General features: G+C 34.8%; 1 protein-coding gene across 1 annotated transcript in view; it reads right to left on the reverse strand.

The window, feature by feature from the left end:
- Window positions 1–13,172, reverse strand: part of LOC150091519 (uncharacterized) — a 54,057-nt gene that overhangs the window by 28,274 nt on the left and 12,611 nt on the right. Inside the window, exon 3 of the mRNA XM_090368756.1 lies at window positions 7,678–7,768. Within this exon, the coding sequence (XP_090224882.1) occupies window positions 7,678–7,768 (91 nt within the window). The remainder of the gene's footprint in view (window positions 1–7,677; window positions 7,769–13,172) is intronic.

Below are 13,172 nucleotides of genomic sequence, written 5' to 3' on the forward strand. Positions count from 1 at the left end.
CAAATTTTCTGAAGGCTGTGAAAATGTTGTTAACCTACTGTATCCTCACGTACAGCTAACTGATGTCACTGTGAACATGCAAATGGACTGATTTTAGAAAACAGATGAATTATAGTGCATGATATTGCATCAAAACTGCATAAATGCTGGAAGTGTAGAGGCAACTGCTCATGGACACCTGTTTAAGAAAGTACACAAATGGTGGGTCCTAAAGGTGCCACAAGCTGCTGTTTACACTGAACATCTATAAACTGGAGGGGAAAACACATTCTGAAATTCAGAAGGGTTAGTTCTTGTTGATTTGTTTTATCACCATATACAACAATTAATACTTGGTATTACAGCAATTTGATTCTCAAAATGCATATGAGTGGTTTGCAAGAATAAAACTATCAAATGGAATTATTCTGCTTATGATGATATTGGCAACTTTGTGCTGGAAATCATGAACCATCCTTCTCACTGTTTAGATTAAGTTCCCAGTGATTATCACTTATTTGGGCCAATCAAAGAGCACTTTTGAAGGCAGAAATTCAACAGCAGTGTGTTGAACTGATTGCGCAGTCAGCTTACTCCTTTTTTGTTCTACAAGCAACATTGCCTTATTAGAATTGCAAAAATAAAGTGAACGTCAACCCTGAACGATCCTCATACATCCCCATCCAATCAACATTCAACACTGGGTTGAATGCTAATTGGATGTTGAATTCACAAACCTTACCTTTCCTATTACATTCACACTAGACTACTTATGTGTAACCCATTATCCTAGTACTCTAAGCACACTTATGTGTAACCCATTATCCTAGTACTCTAAGCACACTTTGATTAGTAGTAGAAGTGGCATGTGATGCAAGAAAGCAAGTGTATGAGCTTATGCAGCATCAGCCAAAAAAAAAAAAAAAAAAAATCACACCATTCCCTCCAAATGCCTGTCCAGTTCCTCCTTAAATTTATTCAACCTATCAACTTCCACAATGACAGATGGAAGTTTGTTCCACCAATTAACCACCCACTGGCTAATGGCAAATTTCTGCACATCTATTCTACATCTGTCTTTTCTTAATTTGAATTTATGCCCCCTTAGGTTCGTAATCTGAACAAGTGGAAGGATCCCATCAGAATTCAGCGTGCTCAACCCATTCAAGGCCTTATACACCTCAATCAGATCACCGCACAGGTGCCTAGTCTCCAGCCACTGCAATTTGCAGAACTTAAGCCTCTCTTGGTAAGAGAATCCCTTCATTCCCCTCACCAATCTTGTTGCCCTTCTCTGTACACGCTCAAGCAAATCTACATCCTTCCTAAAATGAGGCCTCCAGACATGTACACAGTACTCAAGGTGTGGCCTGACCATTTCCTTATACAGAGGGACAATCGCCTCTTCCCTGCTAGCAAAATTCCTATATATCATTGACAAAACCCCATGACCTGCCCTGGCAGCCTGTCTGCATTGCTCAGAAAACTTCATATCTGACTGCACAATTACTCCCAGGTCTTTTTCATTTTCTACCACCTTAAGTGTACTAGCACACAGTTGGTACGTTTCTCTGGGGTTACTTCTACCCATATGCAGTACTTTGCATTTGTCAAGGTTAAACTTCAGTTGCCACTTCTTAGCCCATCTGCCCAAATTATCTAGATCCTGTTGCAGTAGCACACTGCCATTACTGTCATTAACAACCCTGCCAACCTTTGTATCATCTGCAAACTTCGACATTAAGTCTGATATACCTTCATCAATATCATTGATAAATATACAAAACAACAGTGGACCTAACACCGAACCCTGTGGGACTCCACTAATAACATTAGTCCAAGAAGAGCAGCACCCATTGATTACCACCCTCTGTCTTCTCCCACTTAACCATCCTTTTATCCATTGTAGCAACTTACCCTTAATACCATTCTGCTCCAATTTGTACAATAGTCTTCCATGCGCAACAGTGTCAAAAGCTTTCCTGAAATCCAAATATATGATATCAAAATTATTTTTTGCATCCAGTTCCTTTGTAACCACATCATAATATCCTATCAAATTTGTCAGACAAGACTTTCCCTTAACAAACCCATGCTGTGTCTGAATTATTGCTGCAGTCTTGTCTAGATGATCCTGCAATGCATCTTTAACCAGTGACTCCATTATTTTACCTGGAACAGAAGTTAAACTAACTGGTCTGTAATTACTCATGTCACCCTTCAATCCCGCTTTGTGAATTGGGGATACATTTGCACATCTCCAGTCCGTGGGAACCTCCCCTGAGTCCAAGGATGCTCTCATAATTATGGCTACGGGTTTGCTTAGTTGCTTTGCCGCCTCCTTTAATATAACTGGATAGATCTCATCCACCCCAGATGCTTTTCTTATGTTTAACTTCAACAATTTCTCCTCCACTTTGCTTTCAGTTATTACAAAATCATTAAGTATCCTGCTACAATTTGATAACCTTCTGCCATTTTCAAACCTTAATAACTCCTCACGTGTGAATGTAGATGCAGAATACTCATTCAGTTTGTTTGCTATCTGAGCAGGATCATCAACACTCGAACCATCGATGTCAAGTGGACCAATCAGATTCATCCCCTTCCTTTTAGAGTTTATATAAGTAAAGAAATCCTTGCTGTTTTTCTTAGCATCTTTTGCCAAGGATTTCTCGTAATGTGCCTTCGCCTGCCTAACCTCCTTTGTGACCTGATTACAGACTAGCTTATATCTGCCATAGGCTTCTGAGTCGCTTGAAAATTTATATGCATCCCATGCATTTTTCTTCTCTGTTACGAGTCTCATTAGTTCACTAGATAACCATTTAGGTCTAAACCTTGAACAATATTTCTTAATAAGTATGAAACTTTTAGTACCATCCACGATTAATTCCTTGAATGCTTCCCACTTAGATCTACTGTTGGTAACATCGTCAGTTGATCCCACTGTACAGAATTTAAAAACTGTCGGAGACCACTGTACATGAATAACATCATTATTCACCCTAAAGTGCCATCATTTCAAATATTTTTTCACTGTAAGAAACAGGTAGTAATCCAAAGAGACCATATCTGGAGAATAAGGAGGGTGTAATAATAATCCAAAACTTAAATTATTGATCATCTTTGTAACTACCCAACTCGTAACTGAGAGCATTGTTATGTACGAAGGCAATCCTTCTGAAGAGTTTCCCATGATGTTTGGGTTTTTAATTGCTTATGAAATTTTTGTAGCAAGGAAGAATAATATTAAGCCATAATGGATTTACCCCACTGAAGGTAATCAATGAATATCACTCCTCTTTGTCTCAAAAAAAAAAAAAAAAAAAAAAAACCTGATGTCACCACCATAGTAGCTAATGGCACCTTTTGAAAATTCTCCTGGCGTGAAGATCCTTTGTAATTCCACTCTATGGACTGTAATTTGGCCTCTAGATCATAGCAATGAATTCAAGTTTCATCCATTACCAGTTGACTGACAAACTTGTTTTAATCTTGGGAAAATTTTCGAAGAACTTAGCAATTTTGATATCTTTATCTTTGATACATCAATCAATAAGCACAACATTATTGTTTAATTGCCTTCTCCATACACTGTAGCATTAGTAGAGGCATATGATGCAAGAAAGCAACCTTATACAGCATCAGCTAAAAAAAAAAAAAACCTTCCCAATTCACCCATCCATTCACTCCAAATGTTTGTCTAGTTCTGCCACTTGTACAACAGATGGAAGTTTGTTGCAGCAATCAACCACACACTAGCTAAAAGCAAACTTCCACACATTTATTCTACAACTGTCTTTCCTCAATTTGAATTTATGCCCTCTCAGGCAATTATTCTGAGTATTATATAGAGGAATAATCCCATCAGCATTGAGCATACTCAAACCATTCAAGGCTTTATACACCTCAATCAGATCATCTCGCAGGTACCTAGTCACCAGACACTGTAATTTTCAAATCTTAAGCCTTTCTTCATAAGAGCAACCCTTTGTTCCATTCACTAATCTTGTTGCCTTTCTTTGTACTTGTTCCAGCAGCTCTACATCCTTTCTGAAATGAGGCTTCCAGACCTATATACAGTACTCAAGGTGTGGCTTGACCATTGCCTTATACAAGGGGATAATCACCTCCTTATCCCTGCTAGAAAAATTCCTGTATACCACTGACAAGACACCATGAGCTACTCTTGCAGACTGTCCACACTGCTCAGAAAACTTAATATCTGACTGCACAATTACCCCTAGGTCCTTTTCATTCGCTACCACCTTGAGTGTAGTACCACACAGTTGATACGTTACTTTGGGGTTACTGCTACACATATGCAGCACAATACATTTGTCAATGTTAAACTTCAGTTGCCACCTCTCAAGCCCATCTACTCAACGTTTCTAGGTCCTCTTGCAGTAGCGTACTGTCATTAGTGTCATTAATAACCCTGCCAACCTTCGCATCGTCTGCAAAATTAGACATTACTTCATCAATATCATTAATAAATACAGAAAACAACAATAGACCCAAAACTGAACCATAGTGGACTGCTCTAATAACATTAGTCCATGAAGAGCAAAGTTTATTGATTACCACTCTCTGTCTTCACCCACTCAACAATCCCTTTATCCATAGCAAAATTTTGCCCCTAATGCCATACTGCTCCAATTTGTACAGTAGTCTTCCACGTGCAACAGTATCAAAAGATTTCCTAAATCCAAGTATATAATATCAAAATTATTTTTTGCATCCAGTTCCTTTGTGACCACATCATAGTATCCAATAAAATTGGTCAGACAAGACTTCTCCTTAACAAACCCATGCTGTGTTCGAACTATAACTGAAGTCCTCTCTAGGTGATCCTGAAGTGGTTCTTTAACCAGTGCCTCCATTAATTTCCCCGGAACCAAAGTTAAACTAACAGGTCTGTAATTACTTGTGTCAGCCTTTGATCCTCCTTTGTGAATTGGGGTCACATTTGCACATCTCCAGTCCATGGGTACCTCCCCTGAGTCTAAGGAAGCTCTCATAAATATGGCTAAGGGTTTGTTTACTTCCTTTGCCGCCTGCTTTAATATAATGGGATAGGTCCCATCCACCTCAGGTGTGTTTTTTAAGTTTATCTTCAACAATTTCTCCTCCGCTTCGTTCTCAGTTATTAAAAAATCTCTTAACTCACTACCATAATTTAATACACCTCTGGTATTCCCCTCCCTGAAACACTCCTCATGAGTAAATGTAGATGCAAAATACTTATTCAGTTTGTTAGCTATCTGAGCAGGATCAACAGTTGAACCATTGATATCAAGTGGACCAACCTAATTCATTACCTTCCTTCTAGAGTTTACATAAGTAAAAAAAAAAACTCTTTGCTGTTTTTCTTTCCATCCTCTGCCATATATTTCTCATAATCTGCCTTTGCCTGCCTAACCGCCTTTGTGACTTGATTACAGACCAGCTTATATATGTTCCAAAGGCTTCTCTGTCACCTGTTAATTTATATGTATCCCATCTGGCCATTACAATTTGGCCTTTGTCAAACTCGCTTAAGTCCGCTGCCTTCCCCATCTGAAGAACAAGAGTAACACTGATTAATGGAGCTCAGTAATCAGGTGTTTTTTATACAGTGTCTCGACCTCCACCGTAGTTCACCTGCAGTTGCTTCAATTTGCATAACGACTTGCTGGTCATAATGTTATGGCTCATCGGTGTATCTGCGTGACACCACGTCTCTGATATCCCAACAATATCTGCCTTTGATATTTTGACCAGCACCTCAAATTTATTCACTACACTCTTAGCATTGTTGTACATGCACACTTCATTCCAACTTGCAAATAGCACTTTTTTATGTTATAATTTTTAATGCTGGGCACTATTTTAAATTCGCTTGAGTCCTGTTCACTCTGAGAATCACCAAAAAACTACTTTTATCATTGCATAACAAGATTTCAGTGGAAAGATGTGCATGTGCATTATCTAATAATAGCAATGTATTAATGTTTTAATTTACATTTAATTTTCTCTTTCAAATGATTTTTTTTATAAAGTGATTGTAAAACCACTGCTTACTAATGGCATTCTAAAGTCTGTCAGCTGTAAAACAGAGTTAATAGGTTGCAACTGGGTTAAATTTACACTAAGTAAGATTTAACTTAAATATAATGGTATCTGGAGAACCAATATGTCATCTAATAGCACTATTCAAAGAACAAGTTTTGAAATGAACTGTTAGTTTCATGCAAAAAATATAAAAAGAGAGTCCAATGTCGATATTTAAGTTCATATCATATCATAAATTTGTTAGGTTCTTAAATTTGGGGAGGAGATATTTGCATATTTCAAAAATAACACAAACATGACTAAAAATTGGAAGAAAACTAAACCATTAGAAAGCTTCTGACTAAATCAGAAGGGCTAGCAGGTATATACTCCTCACAAGGGGAAGTATAGGTAGTTCCTGAATTTATGAGTTAATTTGTTCCTAGTGCATGCTCGTAAAGCGAAAACTCGTAAAGTGGGAATTTATTTCTCCATAGACAATGTTAAAAACAGGGATTCTCAACAATCAAATTTGCTCCTAGTAATGGTAAATAAAGATCAACAAAACAATAGTTTATGCTTAAACAATGATTTATTTATCAAAAGAAATGAGAACATATAGCCTTTAAAATCAAGAAAATTATAATAATAAAGAAATTATTTATGTCATACAAATGTTAAAGAATGTTTATTCTTCATCATCATGGATAAATGCACACTCTTTGATGGTCCATCACTTGTTGATGGTTCTTTAATAGTCATTCCAGCCCTATGTTTGCTAATGATCTCATATTTTGTTTCCAATGTTATTCCTATTTGCTATTTCTTTTTATTAAAATCACTCTCCATAATATGACTTCATTTTGGTATACCGTACAGTATTAATAAGTGGGATAAATTTAAAATAAGACAGCGAAAATGAAGAGCAACACATCCATTCTTTGTAACGTCAGCATGGTAACTGCTTTATGTTATGTGAGACATTCTCATCTGCCTGAACAAACAAACACACACACAATAACACTGTATTGTGTAGTTACGCGAGTGGTTTGAAATGCCATATTTAAGGATGTTTACCAGTTATTTATTAGAATTAATGTTCATATTTTCGATTTTGTTGATACTTTATACTAAAAAAAAGAACTCGTAAAGCGGGAACTGTCTGTATACTGCTATTCATCTGTAGCAAGCAACATTATGCAAATAGACTATTTCAAAGGTTATAGCCCCTTCATTAGTGGATAAATTAGTTTACTATTACGGCTATGTATCTACATGATACATTTGCACTATTTGTCCATTAAAGGAATATAATCAAATTCCAAACTGCATTATTATTTGTAAAATAACTGCATGGTTCAAAGCATTTCAAATAAGTGATTAATGATGTTTCTAAAGAAATTAGAATTTTTGTATCCTGTATGTGTCAGAACACGTCAAAATTTAAAGAAGTTCATCCGAATTAAGGAAAATCCATTTTCATTTTTGCAGTTTTTCTGAGAAAGAACAACAAAAATGAATTTTTTGGGAAACTCAAAAATTTTTTCATTTTTGTTGTTCTTTCTCAGAAAAACTGCAAAAATGAAAACAATTTTTTGAGTTTCCCAAAATATTCACAATTTTTTTAATACATTCTTATGGATATAACAAAACTCTTCTCACATCTGGCAAGTCGGTGAAGTCAGATTTATACTTTTCTGCCAATACAGGTGGATACAAATGTTCAGGAACTTTGCATTTTGCTTGTTTACATCTGAAATATATAAATTTTTAGTAATAAGTACAAAAATAATCAAAATTACCCAATAACTACTACATATTTATGTATAGCAACATTTATCTTTCTCTTATTACACATTTTTCTCTAATTAACTCTTATAAATAAATGTTTGTGTGCGTGCATGTGCACATGCTAAAATAATTGCATCTGATACACATGCCTAACATGCATGTAGAGCAGAATAAGAAAAAAAAAAAAGTTTAGTTTTCAGTTTTTAAGAAAAAGTAAACTTAAATTTCTTTGGAATATTTAATTCCTTAAATCAATTGTGTATTTAAACTCCATATGCTTATTATTTTGTTTTAAATTTTAAGTGCAATTAAAATGTTAACATAAATTTATTTCACTGACCTGCTTAGTTTACTTTAATCCTAAACTAGGAAAGAAATCTAAACACTGTTTTTCTGGGTCTTTCTTTATTGTGCCTACACTGATCAAAACACTTTTGGAAATCTTCTCATGGGAATGTTTTCAGGTAGTCCACTGTGTTTTCCTTTCCTCTCTTGTTTCCTTAATTTCTCCAAGTTACAGAAATAAACACCTTACTCCTCCTTAATGGAGTAAGGCGTTTGTTTATTATATCAATCATTATTAGGTTTTATTTAATGGCTTGTGTTTTACCTAGAAAATAAGCTGTTGAAAGAAGTTTACATTACAGTTTCCAACACCTTTTTACTTATAGGGATCTTTAGATGTAAGAAAAAAATATCCTATACTGTGTGTGTGTGTGTGTGTGTGTGTGTGTGTGTGTGTGTGTGTGTGTGTGTGTGTGTGTGTGTGTGTGTGTGTGTGTGTGTGTGTGTGTGTGTGTGTGTATTATTAAGAAACAGAAGGAAATTTCAAACTAGTATATACTGGAAAAAAAAAAGAAGAAACTATAAAAATTGTACTTGTAAACTTTATTTTGACTTGTTAAATTGAAAATTCACACAAAATGTCTCTGTATAAAATATCCTAAAATCAAAACTGCAAATTAACAGCTGATGCATGTTAAGCAAAAGAACATGTGCACATAAGGGAAACAGTTCCTTGTTTTTCAGTGGGCTTTGAACTTTGGTCTCAGTCAGCATTTGCACATTTTTCAAATTTTGTTCATTTCAGTACATGTGACAAAATAACAAAACCAAGTGTACACTCAAAGCAGCTTTCCTTTCGACTAGCACATAATTTAAAACTTAAGTGTGCACAGGCTCAAAAGATGTCACTGTAAGCTCTACTCACAATCATTTAGCTACTATTGTCTTCATGAATTACAATATCATCCGCTGAACTTCTAATTAAACCTTGTAAGTAGACATGTATAATGCTGAAATTTTGCACATTTATGATTTATGTTTATAATTTTTTTCAAGCAAAATTAATCATTATATTGTTTAAATGAAATAAGTGTGAAAAACAATGGTTTTCATTTTTCAATTAAAAACACATGTATTTTATTACGTAATAGTCGTAATAAAATGCGTAAGTATTTTATTACGATTATTTATTGTGTTTGGTAATGTTTTGGTTACAAATGTGCGTTCAGTCTTGGGTGGTCAGAACCTAACCCCATTTTTCCCATAGGGCCTGTTGTTTATATTGCACGATTTCGCATTGCACGAGGGTTTCTAGGAACGCAACTATCGTGCTATATGAGGACAGACTGTATATTGTATTTAGTAAGTAATGGTATAGTGTAAGCAAATTGAAAACTTGTTTCAGAAATTAAAAATAAAAAAAGGAAAGGACCTGTTATGGAAGTAATTACAGGTCTCTCTCTCTCTCTCACCCCGAAAGGTTTAACTTCATGAGATCCAGCTTTCTTGCTTCTTCCCAAAAAATTTTGTACAGAAGAAGTGTTCTTAGCGTGCACTACACAAGTTATTACATAAAAGTTTAAACTAAACAGTACACTGTATATCTCTGTACAATAATGGAGCATAATTTTTTTATTTCAATGGGAAAAGCCACATATAACCTAATGTACTGATTTAATCACACGGAGATATACTATTCGTAGCTTAATTTGCAATGCTTTGCACAACCTGGCAACCCTGTGCTGAAGCATACACAATTTCTCCTTCCTTCCCACACACTCATCTGACACAACTGGTTGCACTTGTAGTGGAAACTGAAATGATCAGCAAAAGTTTCAGCATCTAATGAATGGTTCAGAGTGCAAATACTCTAGTTCTGAAATTGCAGTATTCAACTTCTTTATTACTTTTTATAAATTTCAAGCAGTTGAAAAATATCTTTACTTAAAAGAAAAAAAGTGTAACACAACTAATCACTTTTATGTTTAAAGGTAACTTTAGTTTATGTGCTATGCTAACAAAAAGCTGGATATGATGACCTACCATTCTTTACCATTCCGTCAACCAATATGATTCAATCTGTACCAGAATGCTCTTGATAGTTTATAGAATCCTCACTAAGAGCACATCATAATCTACTTTGCCAAGTCACACAGCAATTCTTGGCAAGGTGAAGACCATGGCAATCATGAAACTCATTTACTACATTAATCTGCAAAATATTAGTTACCAGGCTATATTTTTCAGCTGCTATGATAATCTTGTATGCAGATTCAAGCCTTGGTGACAATAATGATATGATATTGTTAAAATAACAGACAGTTATTGTTAAAATAAACAAAATAAATTTCCCACAAAACTGATGATTAAACTAAAAACTAATTTTACAATTAGTTATATTAATCAAAATGTTAATAAATAATTAAGTTAACTGATAAGCAAAGGATTTCTCACGGCAATAAATATTCATAGTTTCATATACATATTCATTAAAAAAGAAAAGATAATTAAAAGGTAATAAAAAAGATAAAAACAGAAATGTATACAGTGCACTAATTTTACAATGTAATAAAGAACAGTAATACAATCATTGAAAAATGATACAAAGTATCATAATGTCCAAGAATTATCTATATTCCTTTAAGAAAAATCCCTTTTTCAAAGGCACATTTTTACTCTACACAAGTTGAAGTGCTTAAATTTTCACTTTTTGCCATTTCAATTTAACTGCACACCATGCCAATAAAAGAATAACCAAGATACACAAGTACAGTTAGTTTCACATGTTGCACCGTGATCATGCCTAGCCACAACACCATGGTTTTCTACCAGAAACATCAATGGCAGCTGGACACAGCAATTCCAGTTGTAAATGAGTCGTCCAGTCAGTTTATTTCAAACCATGGTGTGTGATGGATCAAAGAGGGCATTGCCCTTTATCTGTATTTGTTGTATCAAAGGAAAAAAAAAAAAGTTAACAAATTCACTGGATACATACACTAAATTATGAAAGGATTACAGTGGGAGCATTTGTTACATTATTTGATAAGCTAAAGCAGAATGAATCAAAATTTTTTAATGTACTACTTCCATTTATACAACAGTTTACTTTGTCAAAATTCGACAATGAGGAAGTCCATTTCACCTGTAGAAAAACTGGGCAAGTTATATTAATATATTTTAGCAATTTTATAAAAAAAATTAGCAAGAAAGGAGGATTTAAATAAAACTAATAATAAATCATTATTCAATATATTTTTTACATAGTTCAATATGTTTGTGTTGCACTTCCTAGGGATTGATTGGACATTTCCAACATACATGATGTTGGGGATGCAAGATTTATATTCTGCTGGTTGTTACTGTTCGCTCCTCCTCCTGTACATGGTGACTTTTCATTTAGAAGATATCCACTGGCTGATGGACAATTTGTTGCTTGGTTGAGGATAAATACTGAGTTGAGAAGGGTTGAGGAAATGATTATGGAAATTGCACAACAGGTATGTTTGTTATTTGGTTTTTTAGGAGCATTAGCAACTAAGGCCATATTGCTCCGGGATATGCGGTGGTCATTTGCTCCGGGATATGCCCTGACCTTTCTGCATCCTCCTTATTTGGTGGTGATGGGCTCGAACCCCAGTCTAATCAAGAAACATGTGCTACGCACTGCTGCTCCTTCCCACCTGGCTACGGAGGTGCCTGCACAACAGGTAGAGCCTTTATATCTCTTAATACTTGGAGAACCCCCATTTGAAAATGAAGTGTAATTCAATTTCTATAATGATGGCAAAATGCCTTTAAAGAACAAAAAAAAATATGGTTTACTGGAGTCTCCAAAGTGTTTAATATTCATCTTTCAACTTCACTCAATATTTGCTTCTTATTTTGTTTCCCAGTTTCTGAAAAATTGTCCGAAATCCCTTCTTCCACTGAGCGAGAAGTACTTTGATGTGGGCTATCCCTTATTTCCTTTGATTTCTCTTCATTAATTGCTTAACTGGAATCGGTCTCTTTTGGAGTGGTTATCTTTTTTAAGAAACTCAATTGTTCATGGTAAACATATTTCTTCACAGTTTTCACATCCTTCCCAGATCATTCATGTTCATCTATTTTTTTAGCAATTTCATCCAGCTATCTTTTATATTTGCCCATTTCTTAATCACTTCTTTCTCTGAAACAGATTAAAGTCTTAGATCAAAACTCGGTGGAAATTTAACGTGGTCACGCTTACTAATTAATAGACTAATGTTTTCTGTTGCAGGTATTTATCAAGTTGTACCACATTTACAGATTTACATTACACCCACAAGCTAGGAATATCTACAATATCTGAGATCGAGAACTGTGCATACTGTAGCATATGGACAATGTTACAAGAAGAATATATACCGAATCCAACTTTAGAAAAATTGGTGGCAACTGCAGAAGGGTTTGAAAAAAAAAAAAAAATTCCGCACAGTAGACAGGAAGCATGTAAGGATAATAAAACCAGAAGAAAGTTCTTTGTTTTATAACTAGAAAGAATACTTTTCAACTGTGTTGATGGCAGTTGCAGATTTCGAATATTGGAGTGCACAGAAAGGATTGTGATTCAACTGTTTTTAAAAATATTTCAAATGGTGTGTGATTATGGAAATTAATCAAGCAAAATTTATTATCTCTACCTGTCAAGGTCACTGCCCAGTACTACAAGTCCAAATGTTCCACAGGTCCTTTTGGGTGATGGGGCATTTAGTCTACGTAAAAACTTAATGTGCCCATTCGATGGAAAAGTGTTAAATACAAAAAGAGAGTATTCAACTATAGGTGTTAAGCAGAGGAAGAAGGTATGTGAAATGTGTCTTTGGAATTTTAAGTAATAAATGGAGAATATTCCATCACCCTCTCAATGTATCTCAAGAACTCGCAGTGAATATTGTAAAGGCTTGTTATGTGTCCCTCATAATTTTGTAAGAGAAAGAGATAGCTATAATTTTGAAGATATTTTGACAATGACTCGTGTATAGAATATTAAATGTGCACAATCAGTACAAGCAGGAAATAAAACTAATGACATTAGAAATGCATTTACTGATTATATT

This window comes from Mastigoproctus giganteus, chromosome 1 (genome assembly GCF_048544385.1).
Source record: "Mastigoproctus giganteus isolate SK-2022 chromosome 1, ASM4854438v1, whole genome shotgun sequence".
In the NCBI taxonomy this organism is placed as follows: Eukaryota; Metazoa; Arthropoda; class Arachnida; order Uropygi; family Thelyphonidae; genus Mastigoproctus; species Mastigoproctus giganteus.